The sequence below is a fragment of the Erythrolamprus reginae genome, chromosome 6 (genome assembly GCF_031021105.1).
Source record: "Erythrolamprus reginae isolate rEryReg1 chromosome 6, rEryReg1.hap1, whole genome shotgun sequence".
In the NCBI taxonomy this organism is placed as follows: Eukaryota; Metazoa; Chordata; class Lepidosauria; order Squamata; family Dipsadidae; genus Erythrolamprus; species Erythrolamprus reginae.
Genome location: NC_091955.1, coordinates 45925346 through 45951649, shown reverse-complemented (window position 1 = coordinate 45951649; position 26304 = coordinate 45925346). Strand labels below are relative to the sequence as shown.

General features: G+C 39.4%; 1 protein-coding gene across 3 annotated transcripts in view; it reads right to left on the bottom strand.

Moving 5' to 3' along the window:
• Positions 1-16116: 16116 nt before the first annotated feature.
• RAB3IP (RAB3A interacting protein) overlaps positions 16117-26304 on the bottom strand; it is a 49975-nt gene continuing 39787 nt past the window's right edge. For 2 of the 3 annotated variants that reach the window (XM_070755725.1, XM_070755727.1), the window contains exons 7-12: positions 26076-26279; positions 24585-24713; positions 23005-23117; positions 18872-18971; positions 18705-18774; positions 16117-16516 (exon numbers count right to left, since the gene is read on the bottom strand). In XM_070755725.1, coding sequence (XP_070611826.1) covers positions 16434-16516; positions 18705-18774; positions 18872-18971; positions 23005-23117; positions 24585-24713; positions 26076-26279 — 699 coding nt within the window. In that variant the 3' untranslated portion in view covers positions 16117-16433. The remainder of the gene's footprint in view (positions 16517-18704; positions 18775-18871; positions 18972-23004; positions 23118-24584; positions 24714-26075; positions 26280-26304) is intronic. The other variant, XM_070755726.1, reaches the window with a different exon arrangement.

Genomic DNA, 26304 nt, shown 5'->3' with positions numbered 1-26304 from the left:
TGGGTGGCATAGAAATCAAACAAATAAACTTCTACAGTTGTTGAAATTCATTTTTTCTCATTAATCTACATTCATACTCCATAATGACAAAGTGAAAACAGAATTTTAGAAATGTCCGTAAATTTATTAAAAAGAAAAAACTGAAATATCACATTGCCCTCAGTGTTCAGACTCTTTGCAACAACACATGAAATTTATCTCTAGTACCTGCCATTTTTCTTGATCGTTGCTGACATGCTTCTACACCTTGAATGGAGTCCACCTGTGGTAAATTAAATTGATTCGGCATGATTTGGAAAGGCACACACCTTTCTTTAGAAGGCATCAGAGCTGACAATGCATACTGTAGCAGAGCAAAAACCATGAGGTCAAAGGAACTGCCTGCAGAGCTCATAAACAGGATTATTGTGAGGCATAGATTTATTAAAGGCTACAATAAAATTTCTGCTGCATTGAGAGCACAACCAGGACTCTTCCAAGAGCTGGTCGCCCAGTTAGACTGAGCAATTAGGGGAGAAAGGCCTTAATAAGAGAAGTGACCAAGAACTATCCTGCCCTCCATTTTTGCTGGCAAAGGGCTGCAGGATGCTCTCATGGCTGGCCAAACATACCCCAACCACACCCACCGGCCTCCCGAAGTCAAATACAAGCTTCACAACGAATCAGGTTTTGAAACCCCTGGGCTAGACGGAAGCCTCTCCTCAGTGCAAAACACATAAAAGCCCATTTGCAGTTTGCAAAAAAAAAAAAGCACCTAAAGGACTCTCAGACTGTGATAGCCCACTAATAATTACTAGTGTACAAATAACAAACTTTATCTGCAAAAAATATGTGCCTTTAAGCACAAGTGCCATTTTAAAGTCAAAGAAAGTAGGTTTTCTAATAAAGCATCTGATATTAACTTGGGGGGGGGGGGATATTTAAAAAAAATCATTATAAAAAGGAGTCTCCTCTATTTAAAAAATGGATGGAGATCTACATCTTTATATGAACATATTTTAAGTGTTCTAGAATAAGAGTCCTTCCACTCGATAAGAATAAATTTTAATTGCCACACAATATAAACAGAAATGAATAAATAAATGAGCAGAACCTGGGATGTGGTCAGAAAGGGAGACCTTTTCACTAGGGTATAACCACATCAGGATGTATTGAATCACAGCAAGGGAGAATTGCCTCCAAAGGCCGTCCCAGAGGAAAATCAGTGAAAACAGATGAAAAGACATCGGAACTAATTTCATGAGCTGAAAACACTGCATGTTCCTGTGGCTCAAAGTTCTCTTGTGGCCCTGGAAGCTATTCTGGCAATAGTTGATATTACTGGTTTGCTGCCATTTTGAAGTAAGGGTACTACAAAACTGGAATCTAGCCCACTGTTGGCCTAAAGCCAGAGATGCACTTTCATTAATCATACACAGTATAATCGCCAATCCAATGTAAAGTTTTCTAAATTGTCTGCTTTTTCTCTTCTTCAAATGTATACCTCATTTATGAGAGAGAAAAAGATTATTACAATCCTCTCTTTCTATGAGAAATAGAAATAGAAATAGAAATATTTCTATGAGAAATATTGAAGCAATACAGAGCAATCACAGGATAATACCCAAGACTAGGAGAGTCTCATTCCCTCCAGGCTTAAAGCTGTAATATAGGTCACAGCAATTCACAGTGAGCGCAGCCTGAATATATGGCTTTCCCAAAAGGTGGGGCTGATGGCTGGCTGGCTGCTTGGCCCAGCAGTTAATAGTACAGTGGTCCCTCGATTAGCACGGTCTCAATTAGTGCGAAACGCTACAACACGGTTTTTCAAAAAATATTAATTAAAAAATACTCCACGGTTTTTTTGCTATACCACGGTTTTTCCCACCCGATGACGTCATACGTCATCACCAAGAGTCACTTCTCTGTCTCTTTCTCTTTCTTTCCTGTCATTCTCTGCTTCAATCATTTTCTCATTTCTCTTTTTTTCTCCCCTTTTTTCTATCATTTCTCTCTCTCTTTCTTCCTCTCTCTCACACTCTTCCTCCCTTCTCTCTCCCCCCCTCTTGCAAGTAGAGGTCGGGTGTGTTACCGGGAGCTGGAGGTGGCGTGGGGCCGGACACTAGGTGCTGGGGAGGACAAAGGAGTGAACGTAGCTACTGCCTCTCAGCTGCAGAGCCGAATGGGGGCGGAGGCAACAGCGGAGCCCGGCGCTGGGGCCATGCGAGGCTGTTCATCCAGGGGGGCGTGGACTGGCAAGTCGCCCTCCTTTCTCTCTCTTTCTCTCTCTTATACCACACCGGTAACAGGGAGAGAAAGAGAGAGAGCGGAGGGCACCTTGCCGGTCCACGCCCCCCTAGATGAGCGGCTCCGCATGGCCCCAGCGCCGCCCAGGCAAAGGGGAAACCCCAAGATCGCTTGCCGCTTGCCGCTTGCCGTATTGCAGCGAAGGAGGCGAAGCAAGGCTCCAAGCTGCAATACGGCAAGCGGCAAGCGATCTTGGGGTTTCCCCTTTGCCTGGGTGGCGGGAAGACCCAGGGAAGGTTCCTTCAGCCGCACAACACCTGATCCGCTCGGCAGCGCGGCAGCAGCGAGGAGCCGAAGATGGGGTTTCCCCTTTGCCTGGGCAACGGGGAAACCCCATCTTCGGCTCCGCGCTGCGGAGCAGATCAGCTGTTGGGCGGCCGAAGGAACCTTCCCTTGGTCTTCCCCGCCGCCCACACGCAAACTCCACCATCTGTGCATGTGCGGCCATGAAAAAAATGGCGCGCATGCGCAGATGGTGTTTTTACTTCCGCACCACTATAACGCGGAAATCGATTAGCGCGGGAGGTCTTGGAACGTAACCCCCGCGCTAATCGAGGGATCACTGTATAGTCATTCATGATCAACAAAGCCAAAAAGGCTTTTCATGGCCTAAGGGAACATCACATGATCAACATCATCACCACAGCATAGTTGCAGCTCAGCTGGTTTACTGAAATAAGCAAATGCTGTAACTACTTTTTATATTTTACACTGCAGTTACTTTTATTATTTTAACATTCACAGATGAATCTACTTCTCAGGTCCTATTTATGTGCTAATTTTATACTGTTTCATAATTTTGTGGCGCTGTAATCTTATACATTATTACTATTATAATATTATACCAATTCTTGGTAATAATGAGGTTGAAATTGTCTGAAAAAAGACCATTGTTTCTCTGGGCAGTTTAAACTATCAGACATTATAATATAAACATCCATACAATATATAATGGTATAAACCATCAAGTTTCTAAAAATCAAAGATAAAAATAACTTTAAAATAAATAGAATGAATAAATAACATATAAAATATAAAATATGGGATTCCAATGTGGAACAGTCATTAAATTAAACTGGGGGGGGGGTAATCTATGAAGACTGGGAAAAGAGAAATTGAAATGGTAGTTGTCTCCTTGGGAAGCTCATTCCAATAGCAAAATCTTCAAATGTAGAAAATCTTTTTTTTTTGTAATTCATTAAAAATTATTCAACTTTTATCAATACACTCAGCCAGAGAAAGTTGCTTTAACACTTTCCAAAATTATCCAAACTAATTGTGTCTCTTATAACCACAAAATTATGCTCTTCCTTTAAAAATAAGTACGGTATTTTAAAATTAAACAAATATTGTTACCTGTAGAACTACTGCAAAAGTCAATATAATTAATTACAGTGTAACATCCATTAAGTCTGGATTTTTGTAGCATAGATTTGGTAACCCCATTGGATCCAGTACATATAACAAAATAGTTATAAATAATATTTGTCTGATACAGTCTCCAAAAGAAGAGAACATGCAGAAAAATAAATACATCCTTTTCACCTGCTAAATTATCTGTTCAAATAATCACAGTGCAGTATAAAAAATTACTACAATTGCTATATTGTAGTAATTGAATGAAAGAATACTGAATTCATTCAAAGTGAAGAAATTGTATCAGGTATTCTTTATGTCTTCTTAATCTCATCTTTGCTGTTAGCAATTCAAGCCTATATTGTGTTCAATACTTTCTTCTTCTGATTTCTTTTTTTATGTATAAATAATCTTTACTAAATCTACGAAAACAACAATCTTTATTAAATATATACATTTTAAATCACTACAATATACAATATACAACAAAAGGGGAAAGGAAAGAAAGAAAAGAAGAAAAAGAAAAGAAGAAAAAACACACAAAATAACGGACATATGCATAATTCACACTTACAGATAGTGTTAAATGCTAGGAAACCCTTTATTTTAGATAGCATATAGTTTTTCCTCATTTATATTGTCAACGTTGCAGTTTAAAGTTCAATTTATTCCAGATACTTTTAGGTGTGTGTAAGAGTATGAGCATCTATTTGATTTTGGAAATGAAAAAAAAAGGAAAGGGAACATCTATGTCAACTATCCAGTTGATTTTCATTAGTGTACGACCTAAAGTTAAGGTATCTAAGGTGGATGTATTCTATCCCTCATTTCTGGTTCTTCGCTGTTTTTAATGTTATCTTTCTGTTTCCTAGCTTTTCAGGTTGTTGTCATTTTTGTTTTTATCTTTTTAAAAATTAGTTGTGTGTATATTGTCCTTATGTATATTGTGTGTTTATGTTGATGAACAGTTTCAGCCAATTCCAGGGTTTCAAGTGGATCTTCATCATTGTCTTGATTGATAGCTTTGCATAGATTACAGTATAAATTATTTTCATTTTATCTGTTGTGTTCATAGCGAGCAATATTAATGCTAGTTTTTATCCTTTTTTATGATGTTTAAATAATTCTTCTGGTTCAGCCATTTATATCATTTTCCAGGCTTCTTCTGATTTCTATCTAAAAGAAAGATCACTGCCTTTAAAGAAGGACTGTTTTCTATAAATTAGTGCATATTGCTTGTTTTCCTAGCCCAATGTTTCTTCTATAGGAGTGAGGAAACTGGGTCCATGATCTTCACTGAGGCTGTTGGGAGTTGTAGTTGTGCAACATTTTAGAGCTCCAAGTTACCAATTCTTTCAGTAGAGGAAGTAATATCCAATTGAGAAATAAGAAGGCAAGAAATAATACAGATGTTCCTTGATCTCTGGTTCAATTGTTCAGTTCAACTGGATTGCAAACCTGAGATTTACTGCTACAGAGAGAAGTGAGCATTTGAGACAACAAAAAACTTGTCTTCAAACTAGGAGATGGCTCTATTTTCAGATAATTTGGATGTTTTGATGTGGCTGTTATTGTTGATTAATATTAAATTAAATTATTTAATTAAATTATGAATAAATTATAACTATAATTAAGTTGCTGTGATATATTTTGTTATTTTTACTATTATTACTACGATGGAATAAATTTTAGAAAATAATCATAACCTGGAATCCAATAAAAAACTTTTTTAAATAAAATAATTCTTTTGAACCAAAATCCAATGATGGCACAAACTAACTGTTTTTTAGAAAGAAAACAGCATTACATTTTGTTGTAGTGAGTTACTGCCTGATAACTAGCTTTTATCAAAGCTTATTATTGAAGTGTCAGTAGCTACTAATTTCTTGAGCCAATAGAAATAAATAAAATGTGCTGAAACAGTTTCTAGCACACAATAGCAGACACCAAAATAATGACATATGTATGGTGATCCTATTGCCACCTTACATATGTGTCCCAGGGTCTAATGCATAAATTTAAATTGCATTTGTTTGGTTGTTTGCCCAATAGCTGTCCATGTGTCTGTATTAAATAAAACCAACAAATAAGTAAATGAGAAAATGATTGAAAAGGTGCAACATCTCACCTGTATGTTTTGGGAACTAGTGCTATTAAATGCAATTATATTTTCCACAGAGTAGCCCCACATTTGAATTTAAATGCTGCCATCTTGTGGGACCATTAATCTCTTTCTTTATGTTCATTGATTAACATAATATGTCTGTAATAATACATGCAAACACTTAAAATGCATTAAGAATGAAGATTGAATGGCTTACGAAATAAATGGCATGCTTTGTATCTTCTGCAGTTCATGTCTTCTAATCTCATTCATTATTATTTTTTCTCTTCCTATTAGGGCAGAATTCATGTTCCTATTTCATGCAACTGATGAAGCTGATTATAGCTCACAAAAACTGATAATGTAATAAAGTGCTCAGTTGATTTTACTGTAGATATCACCCTGGAAACACTATTACATTAAGTAGTCTTCTATAACTGTGTGTCTTCCAAATGGTTGTGATAACTGTTAATGTATGAGCAGACTAATCCTGGTTTACCAAGGTTGTGCACACACAGAAACATTTACATTGAGATTAATTGTGAATAACTATTCAGCCATACAGATATACTAACCTGAATTAAAGTTTAGTTTGAGAAATAACATATTCAGATAAACAGTCTAAAGTCATACACATGTCAGAATAACAATCTAAATATTACCAAGTACATAGTCTTTCTTACCAGTTGTCTTTGTCATAATCAGTAAACAAAGATATCAAGCCTAAACACATTTTAACTGTAATACATAACTAAATACAAGAGAAATTGCAGATCTAACCTAAGAATAATTAAGGTAACAACTAAAAGAGCAGACTAGGGCAGTGATGGTGAACCTTTTTTTCCTCGGATGCCGAGAGTATGCGTGTGCGCTTTCGCGCAGGCGCAAGTGCCCACAGCCAGAATTCAATGCCTGGGGAAAGCAAAAACAGCTCCTCCCACCCTGCCGAAGGCTCTCCGGAGGCCGGAAATGGCCTGTTTCCCATGTTCTGTTAGACCCAGTAGACTCATGTTTTGCCCTCCCCCATCCCCCCAAGGCTCCCAAGAAGCCAAAAACACTCTCCCAGAACCTCTGTGCGAACCAAAAATCAACTGGCTGGTACACACATGCACGTTGGAGCTGAGCTAGGGCAACGGCTTGCGTGCCAGCAGATATGGCTCCATGTGCACCCGTACCATAGGTTCGCCATCACTGGACTAGGGTGTTTTTTAGTGGAATTGGAGCATTATTATAAAAAAAAAAAGATATCAAGAATAAAACATGACCTCATCTCCAATGCTCCTGTTAGTGGACCTTAAGTGGCCCTGGACGCCATTGGCTACTGATACTGAATGCCAAGTTTGTTTGAAACAAAGCCTCTCTGTCCATGATTTGAAATGCATGAGAGGGCTTAATCTGGCATGACCAAAATTTAGAACACAAGAAATGAAAATGTGATTTGACAACTATGTCAGTGTGGTCACAGTTGAATACATTTTCTTTAAAAAGTGATGCTAGTGTAGCAAGGACTGGAAATATCTGTTAAGATATTCAATCAATTCATGTTAAATTAGATTGGTAGATTTGTATTCTTTCTCAGGGCTTTTCTTGACAGTGTTTTTCATATTCATCACAAGCCATGTTGGAGACAAATGAATTTATTATTATTTGATGGAGATATCAAATTGTTATCAGTGTCACCAGCATTGATATTCAACAGAAGCTACTACTGTAATCAACAGAATCTCCAAATTACCGGTATGTCTTCTTCATTCAACAAGCAAAGCTCTTTGCTTGTCTCTTTTAGCACTTCTTCTAACATCTTAGACATGTTAGTCTGGAATGTAAGTCAATTTAGCTTTTTTTTAAATGGAAAATTCCTTTTCTTTAATGCACTTCTCCTGCAGCTATCAAAGATCAGCTTCCAAAAGTTTTTTAAAGACATCTGATTTTTTTTCCTTTGGCGGCATTTCTGAAATTTTGAAAGTGAGGAACAATGCCACTGCTGATGTTACTGTTTTCTGCTTTGCATCTCTCATCATTTTGAACCCTAACCCTTCCAGAAAAACATGAAGTAGGGATTCCTTTATGATGTCTTCCTCTGGGATTTCACTGAAAAATGGAAAGACAATGCTGCATCTTGCAGGAGACAAAATGGTACAAAGAAAAACACAGACAGGGGCATTGGTCAGCTTCCAACTATGCAGGATTAGATCAGGACATTCCATCCATAAATATTTTATTGAAATTCTCTTATAAAGCCTTGCCAACTTCTGAGTATAGTGAAGTACAGATAGTGCTTGACTTATGACCTCAATTGAGCCCAAAATCTTTGTTGCTAAGCGAGGCAATGTTAAGTGAGTTTTGCCCCATTTTATGTCCTTACTTGTTAAGTGAATTACTGCAGTTGTTACATTAGAAACACAGTTGTTAAATGAATCTGCCTTCCCCATTGACTTCACTTGTCAGAAGGCTACAAAAAGTGATCACAAGATCCAGGAACACTGCAACTGAGTTAAACATGAACCAGTTGCCAAGCATCCAAATTCTGATCACGTAACCATGGGGATGCTGCAATGGTTGTGAGAAACAATCATAAGTCACGAATGAAGGCAAATATATGTCTCCCAGGATAATGTTACAAGACCCAATCTGAGTCAGTCACTGGGATAAGAGGTTTAGTCTTCCAAGCTTTTGGATTCGTGCTAGAGCCCATCCTCAGGGAACTTTCCTCCCCTAGAAAATGTGTTTGAGTTATTCTATGCCTCATATTTATATTGTGCTTTATATGAAGCATAGAATAGCCCAAAGCACATTCCAATAGAGAGAAGTTGCCTGAGAATGGGCTCCAGCATGAGTCTGAAAGCTCAGAAGACTAAACCTCTGGCCTTGGTGACCCACACAGACTGGATCTTGCCGTTATAAGTAACTTTTTTCAATGCTCTTGGAACTTCAATCGCTAAACAAATGATTGTTAAGTCGAGGACTAACTATAATAGTGATGGCTAACCTTTTGCAGATTAAGAGCCCAAAGTCCGTGTGCACATGTGCAATTGCACATGCACATGCCTGAACCCCCAAAATGCAACGTGCATGCCCCACCACCACATGTTGGCAAAGACCCGAAGACCACCTGGTCGGAGGGAGGCACATAGCAGAGCTGAATTGGGGCAAAGGCTTGTGTGCCATCAGAGAGGGGCCTGCATGCCTCCTCTGTCACACGTGCAATAGGTTCGCCATCATGGACCTATACACTGAAATATACTTGTGGTTTCTTCTTCTATAAGAATGACTATTTTGTTTTTGAATATAAAATCAAATAACATTCTATATACACTGCTCAAAAAAATAAAGGGAACATTTAAACAACACAATATAACTCCAAGTAAATCAAACTGTCCACTTAGGAAGCAACACTGACTGACAATCAATTTCACATGCTGTTGTGCACATTCAACTTTGTACAGAACAAAATATTCAATGAGGATATTTCATTCATTCAGATCTAGGATGTGTTATTTGAGTGTTCCCTTTATTTTTTTGAGCAGTATAGTTATTTTACAAATGCAAATCTTGAATAAATTGTTTGACAATGCATCCAAGATTAAAATGCATTTTATGCCTTTCTCCTTCTCTTCCTCTCTTCCATCCCAAGATTCAAGTCTATTTGAAATTTAATTCATAGGGGCCACAGATTAACCTCCCTCAGCTGGACTCAGCTGACACTTCTAGAATAAATTTTGCAAGACATGTGATCATACCTCTAAGCATGCTTTCACCACTTGTAGGTTTTAAGTTAGGAAGATTTTTCTGTTGTCTGTGGAGTCCTTGATGCTCTTTGAAGTTGGCTTATTTGCTTGCAAACTTTCATTATCTGACCAATGCACTAATGATTTTCACTTATGCACGCTGATATAATGAAATGTCTGCAAGCACATAACCAGGTTCAGACAGAATCAAGGACTCTATCGTCCAATTCTAAACTACATACAGTATACTCCTTTCTATTTTATGTTATCTTTCTCCTTTGCTTTGTATTTAATTTATGGATGTTTGTTTTCATGTTTTTAATGCTGGGTATAGTAACCATCAAATTGTAAAAGATGATTTGCCATTTTTTTATTGGCCTCTTTAATTTTTATTGGAAACACAAGCTGTTTCAAATTCAAATTCAAAACATACTGATAAAAGGCTTTTATACCATCTTTCATTATACTTAAATTCACAGTAGCCTTTAAGGCAGAAAAAAAAATTAAACTATTACTTTTGTGAGCTCACCTGCTATCACTGGCTCAATATATCATGATCCCAAAATGTTCAATTTTATCCATCTTTTGATACATAAGAAAAAGGGATCACATTAGAAATTAACAGTAGCATCTTCAATATTCCTTCTTTAGAGACTTATTTTATTTATTTTTATTTGTTTGTTTTGTCATGTACATATTGGTGGTATACAAAGATATAATATTTAGATACATGATACTAGTAAAAGAGAAACATTAGGACAGGGGACAGAAGGCACTCTGGTGCACTTATGCAGGCCCCTTACTGAACTCTTAGGAATCAGGAGAAGTCAACAGTGGATCTAAGGGTAAGGTTTTGGGGGTTATGTGATGATACTACACGGTGCTCACTCTTAACGTTCTCATTTTCACCCACCACACCCATGGGCACAAAAGAAGAGTTTCCACATACTGAAAAACAAAACAAAATGTCTCAATCCAACTAGACATACAACTAAAAAAATTAGAATATGGTGCAAAAGATCATTTAGTTCAGTAATGCAACTTAAAAGGTGATACTAATATATGAGAGAGACTCATTATATGCAAAGCAAGATAGTTCAAGCCGTGATTTGCCATAATTGTGATGATTATGGGGTATAGCTCATGAAAATCCCAACCCAGAATCTCAGAAAATTAGAATATTGTGAAAGGTTTCAACATTCCAGGCTTAAAGTGTCCCACTCTAATCATCTAATTAAGCCATAACAAAGGGTTCCTGAGCCTTTAAATGGTCTCTCAGTCTGGTTCAGTAGGAATTACAATCACCGACTTGGCTGTTGACTGGACAGTTGTGCAGAAAACCATAATTGACATTCTCCATAATGAGGGAAAGCCTCAAAAGGTAATTGCAAAGGAAGATGGATGTTCCCAAAGTGCTGTATCAAAGCACATTAATAGAAAGTTATGTGGAAGGGGAAAATGTGGAAGAAAAAAGTGCACAAGCAGCAGGGATGACTGCAGCCTTGAGAGAAAAAGGCCATTCAAAAGTGTTGGGGACTTTCACAAGGAGTGGACTGAGGCTGGAATCAATGCATCAAGAGCCACCACACCCAGACGGATCCTGGACATGGGCTACAAATATTGTATTCCTCTTGTCAAGCCACTCTTGAACAACAAACAACTTCAGAAGCATTTTACCTGGGCAAAAGATAAACAGAACTGGTCTCTTGTTCAGTGGTCTAAAGTTTTCTGATGAGAGCAACTTTTGCATCTCATTTGGAAACAAAGGAGGAATGGAGGAAGAATGGAGAGGCACACACTACCAGATGCTTTAAGTCCACTGTGAACTTTTCACAGTTGATTTGGGGAGCCATATCATCTGCTGGTGTTGGTTCACTGTGCTCATTAAGTCCAGGGTCAATGCAGATGTCTACCAGGAGATTTTGGAGCACTTCATGCATCCTTCCACAGACGTGCTTTGTGGGGATGTTGACTTCATTTTCCAGCAGGACTTGGCACCTGCCCACACTGCCAAAAGCACCAAACCGTGACCATGGAATTACTGTGATTAGCCAGCAAACTCGCCTGACCTAAACCCCATAGAGAATCTATGGGGAATTGCATTGCCAAGAGAAAGATGGGAGACATGAGACCGAACAACGCAGAAGAGCTGAAGGCCGCTATTGAAGCATCCTGGTCTTCCATAATAGCTCAGCAGTGCCACAGGCTGATAGCTTCTATGCCATGCCACATTGAGGCAGTAATTGCAGCAAAAGGGGCCCAAACTGAGTGTTCGGGCATATTTATACTTGGTTCAATATTGTTCTATGTACAATTCTTGTTTTATTGATTGCAGGTAATATTCTAATTTTCTGAGATTGTGGATTTGAGGTTTTCATGAGCTGTACCCCATAATCATCACAATTATGACAAATCATGGTTTGAACTATCTTGCTTTGCACGTAATGAATCTCTCTCATATATTACATTTCACTTTTTAAGTTGCATTACTAAACTAAATGAACTTTTGCACAACATTCTAATTTTTTGAGTTTCACCTTATTGTTTTCAGTGAGTTTCAAATATAGTGCTCATTCTACCAAGTCGTAGCAGATTTTTCTTTTTTCCTCATTTTAAGGACCTTTGCTCTTGCATTCAAGGTACTTTCCAACTGATGAGCAATAAAAGTTGAATATTTTGCTGGGGTCCTTATGTTTACAAGTAACATAATTGTAGATATATTATGTACATAGATATGTGACAAAAGTGTAAGAGTGAGAAAATATTCCAATACTGAGCTGAGAAAGCAGCACATACAGTTGTTATTCTGACTTAGGCTTCCTTAGAAAGCATAAAACACAATCTTAGTTCCAGCAAAACCTCTTTTATTTCCACGGCTGTGAATCACTTTCATTCACAGCCTGCAAGGCTTCAAAAAAGTATTCCAGAGGAATGTTTATAAACACGACCTTATTGCACTTGGAAGACAACTAAATTACCAAATGCAAGGCAAGGCCAAACTTGGCACAGAATCTAACAGAACTTTTCAAAGCTTGAACCAACCAGATGAAATAATTGCTTCCTGCAAAAGCTCACGTCCAATTTGCTCCTCTTATGTGTCCTATGGGAGGGGCCAATCATCTCGAAAATGTGGCCTTATCCCCAAATTGATCCTGCTTTCTCAATTGTTCTTGTCTTGTGGCAGCTCTGTGCATGCGCACATTGGGAATGGGCTCCAGCTGTTACTCTGCCTCGCTGATGTCTGACTCCAGAGCCAGCTGATAAGTACAAGATGTCTTTGGCCCCCTCTTTACTTCCAATGCAGGGCCCTTGTCCGAGCCTTCCCCAGACTCCAGGGCTAACCCATGTTACTCCCTAACCTCCTCATGGTCTGGATCCGCTGCCAGATTTGCTGGCAGGCCCAACAGTTGCTGCCACTTCCTGAACAGTATAGCTGAAGCTTGTTAATGACATGCACAGAGAATTGGCTATAGTTTTCAGATGCTATGATGATGATTTAAATGTTCAAATACAGAAATTCTTAGCCAGTATTCCCCAAAACCAGAAAAGTGGTCCCACATGGCCCAAGATACTATTCATAGCACAGAGAAGTACAGATCCTGAACATAGGAAATTGTGTAGCATAGCCATTAAAAAACTGTAAAACATTTCTGCTAAAGTAGAGAAAGGGACTACAGCAATCTGGCTTTCCATAATTTAAAAAAATGTCTTGTAACTTCATGTGCAATACAATGGTTGCTATTGATGTAAACATTATAAAAACATAATGGAATGGAGTGGATTGGATTGTGCAGTTTTTGTATTTTTTGCTATTTTTATCCAGTAATTTCCTGAGGCCTGAAAATTATTTCAAGAGTCTCTAAGAGATAAAAAGATTGAGAAAAACTATTCATGGTATTGTAAGATACAGAAAGCTACCATTCAGATCAAATCTGTCAACTTTGTAGCTTTTATTTTGTAATATAGAGCCTAATGATCATGGGCAAGAAATGATTAAGTGTCCCAATATTTGCCTCAGATTAGCAACCTGTGTAATGCATACTAAGTGTAAGAGAAATCTCAACTAGAAATAGAAAAAAACACAAATCAAATTTCAGTGCTGCAAAGAGAAGTAACAGTGAAGTTAATTATTTGAGAGTGTTTTTATCCATGCTCAAATAAAAGGTGATGGATCAATAAAAATCTGAGTGCTTTGGGATCTCATCAGTACTGACAGTATAGAACACCTATTCAGTGGCTATTGGTATGGGAGCATTACTCTGGCACAAGGGTGAATGTGATTTAATTTTTATTCAAAGCTGATGAACCTTTTCCTTGTTGTTTTCTTCAGCAGGAACTCCTTTCTATTCATTCACTAATCACACACAACACAGTCCCATGTTCCTTAGATCAGTATTTCCCAACCAGTGTGCCGCGGGACATGGTCAGGTGTGCCGCGAGCCCAGCCTGGCTGGAGCTTCCCTGGCGGTGACGGGAAGTGAACTTTTGGGGCCCAGTGGGAGGGCGCCGGCCACTGTTGCTTCTAAGCTGCGTGGGCGTGCGCCCGCACAGCCATTAGAACCCCCTCCCCCGCAGAAATTTTTGAAGTGGCGCAAAGCCACGCAGTCCTGAATCGCTCCCTTCTCCGGCCAGCAAAGTCGGCTGCCCAAGAAAGCGCCGCGTTTGAAAAGCGCACGTTTAAAAAGCGTGCCGCTTTCCCAGGCAGCTGGCTTGCTAGCCGGAGAAGCGAGCGATCCGGGACTGCGTGGCTTTGCACCGTGATGACAACGGTGCCGAGGTGACCTCCAAGCGCCGCCCTTCATGGCGCCCCACCACCCATTCCTGCAGGTAGAAGTTGGGCGGGGTACTGGGAGGCGGAGGCGGCATGTGGCCGGGCGCTGAGCGCCATGGACACCTGGGAGGGCGAAGGGTTGAATGTGGCTGCTGCCTCTTAGGCGGAGGTGAAGGTGACAGCGGAGTCTACGCTGGGACCATGCGGGGCCGCTGATCCAGGGGGCCGCGGACCGGCAAGCCACCCTCCATTCTCTCTCCGCTCTCTCTCTCTCTTTCTCTCTCTGTTGCCGGCGTGGTGCACGAGAGAGAAAGAGAGAGAGAAAAAGGAGGGGAGAGAGAAAGCAAGAAAGAGAAAGAAAGAAAGAAAGAAAGAGGAAGAGAGAAGGAAAGCAAGAGAGAGAGAAAGAGAGAGAAAGCAAGGGAGAAAAAAAGAGAGAATAAAAGAGATAGCAAGAGAGAGAGAAAGAGAGAGAAAGAGAGAGAAAAAGAATGCAAGAGAGGGAGAGAAAGCAAGAAAGAGAGAAAGAGGGAAGGAGGGCGAGAGAAAGAGCAAAAAAGAAAGGAAGGAAGAAAGAGGGATGGAGAGAGAGGGAAAGAAAGAGGGAGGGGGAGAGAAATAGGGCGAAAGGGAGGAAGAGAGGGGTTTTTTGTCCAAACTTTTTTAGCCCCCCCGCTCCCCCCCCCCACACTCAATGTTCCTGAAGGAAGAATCCATTGTGTATAAAATAATTTAAGTTTTATTTTAAGAATATCAGTATTTGCTGTCTGTCTGTAGTTAACAAGATTAGGATTTCCTGTTTTTCCTTATCTTGTGACTGTCACTTTGGGATCTGTTTTTAACAAGATAAATGTTTGCTGTTTAACAAGATAAATGTTTGCTGTTTACCCAATAAACTATTCATCTCCGGGAGAGGGAGGCAGGATGAGGACCATATTTGGGCAAGGAATTCTGTGTACCCCTATGATAAGTTGAGGAATTCTATGTACCTTTGTGATTTGTAAAAACCTATATAACCTGCTCTTTAGCTTCTGTACAAGTGTCTCTTCCCTTGGGAAGAGTACCCGCTTTGCAAACCGTTTTTGGTATACCCAGAGAGAATAAACATTTCTGTTCTCTTTGTCCAAACGTCTCGTGTGAACTTTTTCATAAAATTTCAGCGCACATTCCCCAGGAATTTGTAAGTGTGAATAATGTGCCGCGGCTCAAAAAAGGTTGGGAAACACTGCCTTAGATAATATGTTTCTGTTTGATTTCCCAACAAAGCAAATATTGTAGACTCAAGAGAAAAATATTTCAAATAATGCTAACATTTGCTAAGTAGAATCAGAAGATGAAACAGACACTCAATACTTCTGAAGCTAAATCAGCAATAGTTCATATTATTTTTTAATTCATCTCCAAATCTTATTGCAAACAATGAGCTCTTAATGGAAATGCATGCTACGGTATGAACATTTGCTATATCCCCACCTACACTAATTAATCAATGTGGTATAATTCCTTCACACAGATCTACATTATATATGTAAAATAGGACTCAATATATTCATTTTTAAAATTCTCTTTTATAAGACGCATTAGACAGAAATACAGTATTTTTCAGAGTATAAGACACACCTTTTGTTTCTCTCTAAAAGAGGCTGAAAATTTGGTTGCTTCTTAATACCCTTAATGTAGCTTTTTTTCTAAGCTTATTTTTTCAGCCCTAACTAGGTGCTAACGATCTTCCCAGCTCTTCCCAGCCTGCAAGCTATTTCATCCAGAATCATTTCAGGCCTTTGATTACTGGTAAATTTGGTAAAAAATAATCTCTTTCACACATTTTACAAACGATATATTTTTAAAAAGAATATTTCAGACCCAAAGAGTTCAGATTTAACCTTTTATTAAGCTGAAATTTTATATTAAAAACTCTCTCTAGAACACACAAAAAAAGCACATAAATCTTGAGCAGTGTTTCACCTGAATTTCTCAGTCATAAGTTGTAGTCACAAGTATACCTGAAAATTATCTTGCCTAGCCAGCTTTAATCTCGTGTAAAATTATTCTGTTGAATTATAAGAGTATATAGTGCAATCTTGCACATAATCTTGGACCCATTTTAAAATAAATAGACAGAGATATAGAACCGGCTCAAATGTATATACAGTCATGGAAGTTCATGCAGGCACCAGAAATGCTGGGGTTACAGCTCCTCCCTGTAATAGCCAAGTTTTGCCAGCGACATCTCTTTCCTCAGTTGCATTACTTCCCAAAACATCTGGTCCACTGTGCAAAAGAAAAGGAGATGTTGTGGAAAAAAATGCTTCTTTAAAATTTCCCAATGATCAAAGATATTTAGCAATGTTAAATCATAGTTTACAGACACTAAAAGCACTATTTATACGGGTACTGAGAGGTGCTTATTGGGGGGGGGAAATATATTTTATATTAAGGATTGCATTATGTTCAACCACTTTTGAATACATAGCCTATCATTCAGTTCATCTTTCAAACTAATTCAAGATTTTGGGGCAAAAATCTAATGATACTTCAACCTTTACCAATTGCACTGTTAATTATATTTTTTCTGCCTTAAAACTTACTCTGTTTATATAAAAATATTTATTTATTTTAGTATTTTGCAACCATTTAGGTTTTTTTAAGATGCACCTGTAAAGACTCTGATAAAAACATCTAAATTTCAAAATAACATTTTCTACTATCTTATAATACTGTAGATCTTAAAGTTTGGTAAAACCTGGATACAAAATTAGAATTAACAACCATGCATACTGTGTATATAAAAGGTTATGACAGTATTTAACTGATGTTTAACTATTTAATGATGAATATATCAAATCCCTTGCAACATTTTTCATATAAAAATACTAAGACCATGTAAAATAGATTTTAATTCACAATACACAACGCAATAAAAATGTTTTACCAGTGTAAGATAAAATCAATTTGCATCCTTAAACCTAACTTTTAAATAGTTTATGTAGTTTAATCTTCAAGTGCAGTGCAGATATGAAAAATTCACAAAAGGATGTAAAGAACTAAGAGAACAGGAAAACTGGTGTATTTTTTTTCTGTATGCTCGGTTTAGAAGAATGAAACACTGCTTTCTATTTTTCTTTCTCCAACCTCCCTTGATACAATCTGTCACAAAAATCTGTGAATATACCGTATTTTCCGGCGTATAAGACGACTGGGTGTATAAGACGACCCCCTAAGTTATGGCAGCCTGGAAAAAAAAGCAACTTATGGTTGTTTTTCACCCTTAACAACCATTGCCTTCCCTGTGGCCGTGGGAGAAGACTTCAGACCCCCAGCAACTGACTCGCCTTTATGACGGTCATGGTATCCCCAAGTCATGTGATTTCCCTTTGCGACCTTCTGACGAGCACTCTTGAATGGGAGGGGAGACGGATTCACTTAAGGACCGGGTCAATGCCTTGACAGCTGCAATGGTTCCACCTACGGACTGTGGCAAGAAAGGGGGGAAAACTCACTCACAATGCATTTCTCTCTTAGCGTACGCCGGCTACCCCCGCAGTTCCTGCCGCCGGCTTTGCTGGGGTCAAGCGCCACGCCCGGCGGCAGGAACTGCAGGGGGTAGCCGGCGTACGCTCCGGCTAACGAGCCCTTGCCGCAGCTATCCGCCGCTTCTTTCTTCTCTGCCTTGCCTCCGCTACTCCCGCCGCCACCTTTGCTCTCCCCGCCGGGCAAGAGGCAAAGGCGGCGGCGGGAGTAGCGGAGGCGAGGCGGAGAAGAAAGAAGCGGCGGATAGCTGCGGCAAGGGCTCGTTACGCCGGCTACCCCCCGCAGTTCCTGCCGCCAGGCGTGGCGCTCAACCCCAGCAAAGCCGGCGGCGGGAGCAGCAGCAAAACGGCGGGGTCCAGCCCTCTAGCCGGCGCCTCGCCAGCTATCCACCACTTCTTTCTTCTCCGCCTCGCCTCTGCTACTCCCGCCACCGGCTTTGCTCTCCCCACCAGGCAAGAGGCCGGGCGAGCAGGCCGAGGCGCTGGAACGGCGGGCAGGTGGTGCTCGGCACCCGGAATCCAGTATCTGGCGTATAAGACGACCCCCCACTTTGGAAAAGATTTTCAGGGGTTAAAAAGTCGTCTTATACGCCGGAAAATACGGTATTTATATGAAACCCACCGATTGCCTAGAAATTAAAAGCTTAATGACATATTGTTCTTTTGAAATTTAAACAGATGACTGTCAGCTTAATTATGAAAAATATATTTCTCTTCCTAACTTATACCATATGGGACTATAAAAAAGCAGCATAGTAAGAGGTTTTAGACGCAGTTCCAGAGGTTGTAGGAGCATTACAATTTCTCCAAGTTCTTGGTTTATATAGCAAAAATATAGTTCTGAAAATCCGCAACCTACTGCAAAAATAATAGCAGCCCTGCTAAGAAATAAAACAACTTTCTTACAGTAGGCTTCATTCCTAACTTACCATCCTGCTGCTTCACAAGCCCCTGCTGAATATATCGAATGTATGTGAAGAAATTACATACTGATGTGATCTGTATAAAAGAAGGGGGATAAAGAATTAGAATTCCACATGTTCAATTACCTGCCTGATCCAAATATACAAACCATGATTTAGAGTTCAACACTTACCCTATACCTACAGAAAGGAGAAATATAATAGTAGTTTCCTGAGTCCCCTAGCTTGATTCGATGCTTGCAGAGTTTACTTTGTCCACTGAGAGCACATTTCCTGTCAACAGAATGGAAGAGTTTTAAAATATGGGTTGTGATTTAATTTACATGAATATTGAATTATGGTAGAGTTGTTTACCAAAGAGCCTATCATCCATTTATATACCACTTTGACAAAAATTACAAAATGATCTGCTCATCGTTTACAATATTTTGTAAAGCTGTTAACACCACATACCGTATTTTCCGGTGTATAAGACGCACCTTTTTGCCTCAAAAAAGTGCGTCAAAAAGTGAGTGCATCTTATATATTGAACGTTACATGGGGGGGGGGAGTTGGATGATGGCGGCAACGGTGACAATGGCTGGAATTAGAGAGATGATTCTGCCTAAGAGTTGCCGCTGCTATGCCTTCTCACAGAGGTCAGCAGCTTTCTCATAGTCCCGTGGTGGCAGCTTTTCACTTGGGTTGGCGGCGGGGGGCTGGCTTTAACCACAGCCACCAAAACATTGGAAAGCTTCTGCTGCCACCGCCAGTGCTACTGGCAACTTCTGCTTCTCCAGCGTGCAAGCTTCAGCCTCTGTTCCCCCCCACCGCATGCGGCTCCCTCCCTCACCATGTGGCTGGCTGGCAGAAAGAATGCTCATGTCCAGCAGCCTCAGCCGGTTGCTGCACCTGCCCACCCCCGCTGCTGCTCCTGCACCTCAAATTGTTGCCTGGTCCTTTTGCCGGTACTTCTACGAACTGTAGAAGGGAGGAAGGAAAGACTGACTCAGTGGAGGGGGTGAGAGAGAGGAGAAAAGGCTTCCTCAGCCGGCTTTGGGGCTTGCCGGCGTTTTGTTACAGTCTGGTGGCTGCAGCTGCAAATTTAACTTCCTCATCGCCTCGCCCCTCCCTCTGTTGCAAACGTTCCATCTGTTTGGGGAGGGGTGCATTCTAGAACGCTCGGGGCTGGCTCTTTGCCTGGAGCGGGGTGCGAGTCAGCAACCCCTGGGGGGGTGCACCCTAGCTTCCCTTCCCCCCCCCTATATTACACAACAAAATTGTGCCTGCCTGCTTTTGCAAGTAGGTGTGCCAGCTTTTGGGGTGTTTTTTTTCTGCCGTGAGGACCACACACATCCACACGTTCTTTTCTGTTGTATGTTTTGACAGTGAAACTTGCAATGAATTAAGAGTTAAAAAGCAAATTGGGAGAGGAGATTAGGTAAGGGAGAGGAAAAGAGAGAAAAGGTAGAGGGGATGGAATCTAAAACAGTTGGTCCCTGGAATTTTGCAAAATCCCAAGCTCTTTTTAAACATCTATAACATTTTTTTCTTGGAAGTTTCCGTGTTGTTTGGCGATTGGGAAGAGGAATTTGAAGCCCCCTTTCTCCATAAACAGATGAGATGCAAGAGTTGGAACGAAGCAATACAGGGGGAATAAAAAAGAGATGGGGTGGGATAGTAGCAGATATGTATACAACCATCCTGCAAGGAGGGAAGGAAGTCATTTTCCCAAACCTGATACTCATTCCTCTTCAAAATAAAGGAAATATCTGGTGGAGCAAGAGAATGAAAAGGATTCTTCCAGTTTGATGTTTTTAAAAAAAAATAAGGACACTCAACCTTCCTTTCCCTTCCTCTTCTGTTCACCTTTCAACTTTCTTTAACTTTCTCTCCCTCTTCCTTCTCCATCCTCTCCCCACCCTCTATCTCCTCCTCCCTTTCCACTTCCTATCCTCCTTTCTTTACCCTTCTCTGCCTTTTCCACTTTCTAGAAGAGAAGAATGGGAGATCTTAACTTTTCTCTCCCCACCCTCACCCTGTTTCCCTCCCTCCTTTCCTCTCTTTTGCTGCTGTAATTACACCCAAATGGTGAAAGTCTAAAACTAATCGCTGACCTCTCCCACTATTGCCTTTTTTCTTCTTCTTTCGTATTAACAGCTGTTTTCTCTAGCTGCAGAGAGTGTCAACTGATAGACGGATCTCCCCCGCCCCAAAAAAGACAACCAACCACCACATTGCCATTTTTAGATGATTGTAGAATGATCTCCTGGCTGTGCATGGCTCTGGGGTTGCTTCTTTTTTCCATAGCTTTTCTTTGCTGGCCTTTTATCTACCCCTTTGGGTTTAATTTGATATTAGGGTGTATGGTTTTTGATATTTTTATTTTACAGCTTTTTGGTGTGTCTGGAAATCCCAATTGCCATTCTGAGCTTGTGGTTTTAATTGTGTCCAATTATTCCTCTACTAGGCTCACATAGAGATACTGTGAGAGTTTTATGACAGAGAAGCAATGCTAGCCTAAGTGCTGCATTTGTTTCTTGCTTCTCTTCTGTTTTCTGAGAGAAAACAGCCCAATTGGGGAGGGGAATTAAGTGGATGCTCTATTGGCCTTTAGCTGGTTTTCCTTGCTAGATTATGGATAAGTGGGCCAAAAATCAGCAGGGAAAGAGGAAAAAACCTCCTAGTGGCAATCTAGGAATTTTATTATTTTCCAAGCTGACCCCTGAGTTAGAGGTGCAAGGGTCTTCAAATCTGGCAAGTTTAAGGCTTGTGGACTTCAACTTCCATTTCTGAATTAGCATGACTGGTGGAGGAATTCTAGGAGTTGAAGTCCACTAGTCTTAAAGCTGTCATGTTTGAAGATTCCTGAGTTAGGAGTTAGGAGTGCAATGGTCATTAAACCTGGCAAATTTTAGACTTTTGGATTTTAACTTCCATTTCTGAGCTAGCATGACTGGAGGAGGAATTCTGGGAGTTGAAGTCCACAAGTCTTGAAGCTGACAAGTTTGAAGTTGACAGTAAAAGGTGTACATGGTTTTTAAAAATATACATGGTTGTAAAAAGTATTCTGCTTCACTGGTATTTTATTAAACAATATAATACTACACCATTTGGTTCAGAATACTTTTTCCCTTGTTTTCCTCCTCTAAAATCTAGGTGCGTCTTATACACCGAAAAATACGGTAGGTAAAATTTTCTACTCCAGACAGAATTGCCCTTTGCAGTGGTCTTTGCCAATTTTTTTTAATCCCCTTAAAAGCATATCAACTATTACATACTTAAGATCCCTTCATTTTGTTATGGTTTAGTATCTCTATGAACTTAGTGGTGGTGATCTGCAGTGGTTACAGCCTAGTATTAATTAATTAACACAGCCACAGTTTTACCTATGGAAGTAGTTTGATTCTCACCTCTTGCTGGTTACAGAATGATAAAAAGTGCTACCTGAATTAAACTTCTGACACAATGGGAGGGGCATGAGGGAAATGAGATCAGAGGCATATCTGATTTTGGGGGGGGGGGAGAGAGGGAAAGAGACTTCCTTATGTCATTAGAAATGGGGATACAGGCAAGATAGTGTGTAATTTGTAGGGGTGGGGCTAAAAGAGCAAAAATAAAGAAAGCATAGTAAAATATGGAGACAGGAAGAATCTATGTTACTTGTTCTTGAGCCAATTAACTGTCGTATGTGCAGAACTTGGGATATACAAAGCTTCCCTTCCAAGTACTGAAACACATCAGATGCCTGGTAATAGTCGCTGGCAACTACCCAAACTAAGAAGATAATCAGTGTACATAAATGTGCTTTATAACTCCCAAATGTCACTGATAAATATGTAAATAAATATATATATTTATAAATATTTACATATTTATTCTCACAACCATAATCTCTAATTCAGCCTCAGAAACACCATCAGTAAATGTTACTACTGCTCCTGAAGAAACTAGATCTGGTTATTAACCTAAACCCCATAAACTAAGTTAGGACTCAGAGATTAGATGATAGTGATTCTCAGACTTACTTAGAGTTTTAACTTATTTTATGGGCTTTTGATCCATAGCCTAGTTTATTTTCTTAATCTCTTTCATGGCACATCAACTGCCTTTGCTCTGGTTATACCTGCAGGAGCAACAACCCTTCCTCTTTGTATAAAAGATGGTGGAGATCCATGCCTTGCTGAGAAAGAAATAGTGCATCGTGTAGCTTTCCATGCAGCATTTATGGGGTTTCTCTTTGGGGGTAAATCTGTTAGTCATTTCTGCCAGAATAAAACCCAGCAATGTATTCCCGATGCCAAAAGATCCTTAAATTGCAACATACTTGGGTCCTCCACATTCAACCGCAGAAGCTTTTACAAATCGAACAGGCTGCAGACCAACAGGCTCAATGCTTAATGTATTGTTTTCTACAGCTTCCAGGACAGCAGAGGCCAACTGAAAATAGACCACAAAGAGGCAAATAGTTTTCTCAAGGTGTTTCCCAAGGCTTGACAAAGCATGCTATGAGCTCTATCTGGAGACATTATTAATTTACCTGTGACAAAAGGAAACATGTATCTTCAATACTTTAAATCAGTGTTTCCCAATCTTGGCCTTTCAAAGAAGTATGGATGTCAATTCTCAGAATTCCTTGCCAGCATAACTCCCTGGGAATTCTGGGAGTTGAAGTCCATATGACTTCCAGTGGTCAAGTTTGAGAAACACTGCTTTAGCAGCATAGGAATGAAAATGCGATACATCCAGTTGCCCCCACCAACACCACCCACTCCAAAGCTATACTACCGGTGGTAGAAATTGCATGAAGCCTAGACACATGGCTCTTCTCATATAAACCAGAACAACACAGTATGTAACACAAAGCAGCAAAACCATATACTTCATTAACATAAGAACCAGCTTTAGAATTGCATTGCAAGGGAAGGCAACATTTTGGTGGTTTGTATCATTGGAAAATTTCACGTTATTTTCTTCCACATTTTTATAGGCAGGGAAGAAGATAAAAACAAAGTCCATTTTCGAGTTTAACTGCAATTCTCATTTGTTTTTACACTACATTATCCCATGTACATCCTACACACAGGGCTCAGATATCACAGGTTGTCCGTTTATGAATTATGATCAAGAATAAAACATTCTAAATATATATTAAGATAGATGGCTTTCAATTTGAGAAACTAATGAACATATCAGCTTTTAATGCTAGTGGAAAGAAGAATAGCAATGTAGAAGAACTGCCCAGAGATTCTTGGTTTAATATAAAGCTAATTTTGGCATTAATATAAAACTAAGATTAGGAACCAACACAATATTTGTATTCAACAGAGTAAGATTTTAGGAGCAGTAAAATCAATAGCAAATTGTAGTACGATATGAGAAACAAAAGGAAAGAAATGTATTATAATCTGCTAAAACTAACTGCAATATTTTCCATTATTCCAGCTTGCAATTTAAGCAAAGTGAAGTTGGGGCTCTCCTTATGATTTTACTTCAGCTTTCCTTTGCTTTACAGACTTGTGTCATAAATGTGAGGATTGATTAAATTATTTCACGGTCACTAAATGAACAGTCACTAATTATGGATTATATGTAGATTGTCTCCTTGAAACCATTTATCATCAAAATACTTGGCAACTGCTCAAAGGTTCAATATGCTATTTTGAAACTCTCAATAACAAATCCAGAAGAAAACTTTATGACCTTAATTGTGAAATGGTCCAGAGAAACAGTATATGCAATAAAAACAAAATCAATTCTACCTATAATTCTGTGGAAATACTTTGCAAGTAAAAGAGGGAATTTTGGACTGAAATATCAAAATAGTTGGTGGTAGTTGTTTTAAAGGCCTTCTTTCATATTAGATTACTAATCTAACTATATAACTATATATTTTCAAAGTATTACCTCACTTTTCGAGAAGGTTAAGCATGGAAAGATATCTTCTTCATAGATTTTATTGAGAAAAGGGCATGTCCTTTCCATGGTAGGATCATCCTTCCAGGATTTGAATTCATTGTATAGAGATACATCAGCCTAACATTGAAATAAAATAAGCAAAATGATAGTGCTTCATTCAAGAATCATACTATATACCATAAACTATATTGTACCAAACCATAATTAACAAATGATAGACATTACATTGCACTTGCACTTCAATGATATTAACTTACAGGTACTGTACTTCATTCTTCCACTTAAATCAAGATAATTAAACTCCATCATACCATTGCATAGCAGCTTCAAGCACTAAACTGCAGAACCAGACAAGTAAAGCAGACTTCCCACTGGGTAGCCAGTTCAGCAATAGCTATATTGACTGGAATTCTAAGAATTGAAGTCCACGTATTTGAAGAATACCCAGAACAGAGAAAACTGAAGTGTTAGCTAATTGTCAACTTCTACCTTTGTCCTCTTAATATTTCCATACATATATGCCATTGTTCATAACACCATACTAAAAAAGTTAACAATTCCTGGGTTAACAATTTGCCATATTAAAAGTTATATGGCCAATATATGTTCTGTCTCCTTAGGAAAAGTAGACTAAGCAGGCTAAATAAATTTCTAACTGGCTGTTGAAAAAAGGGAATATAAAGAAAAATGGATGGTTGAAAGGAATGAAATTGTGCGTGGCAGAGGTGGGCTTCATATAATTTAACAACAGTTCACCCAGAATTAAAAATGTGCACACGTGTGCTGCATCAAAACCACAGCAATTGTATAGGATGGGATAGCTTCACTTGCACGTGTGCCTTTCACACATGTGTGCTGAGTCAAAAACATGCCAGTTGTATAGGACAGGATAGCGCCAGGGTGGGTGGGTGGGCCCAGATGCTGGCAGTTCACCCCAACTGGTCCGAAGCGGCCGAATCTGATGCAACAAATGGGAGATCTCCTGAACACAGCATATTGTTGATATTCCTCCAGTTGCCATTAATTTAGTGCAACTTTTTTTAAAAGAGATTGTTTTTTATCTACTTCTTATCACCATTAACTCCCAATTCTAATCCTATAAAAACCTGACAACAACTAGCTTGCTTAAGCCTTGTTAAGCCAATGAAACTAAAGGCTAACCCTAAATTACATTAAATGTGTGGCTGCAATTATATCATTCAAACCACAGTGTATGTCGCCCCTCTCCAGGAATAGCTTTATATAGCTTTTCCTTGTATGTGGCCAAAACTTCCTGTCAATATTCCAGTCAAAATCCATTCATATGACTATAGCAACAGATCTAACTTATAAGTTGCAAACATAATTATTGAAGAGTTTCAGTTACATGTGGTAGGAAAAGAGGGCTCATATAATAACCAAGGACTTTCTGTAAAAACACCCAATAATCTTTGCAAACCCTGAGCTCCATATTTCACCAAATCCCAATTGTTAAAATACCTCTTTGCAGTCCTTTACAATTGGCTGCATCACGTTAACCTCCTGATTATTGACACCCATTGCACTACTTGTACTCTTGTTTCTTGTGTGGCCTTTTCTGAAGGCTGTTTTTCCACTAGACTGAAGCTCTTTTGTTGGTGAAGTTGGAGAAGTAGATAGTACTAATGCTTTCAGAGCTGCTACTTCAGCCTGAAGTACATCAATCTAAATATATATCAAAAGAAAAATG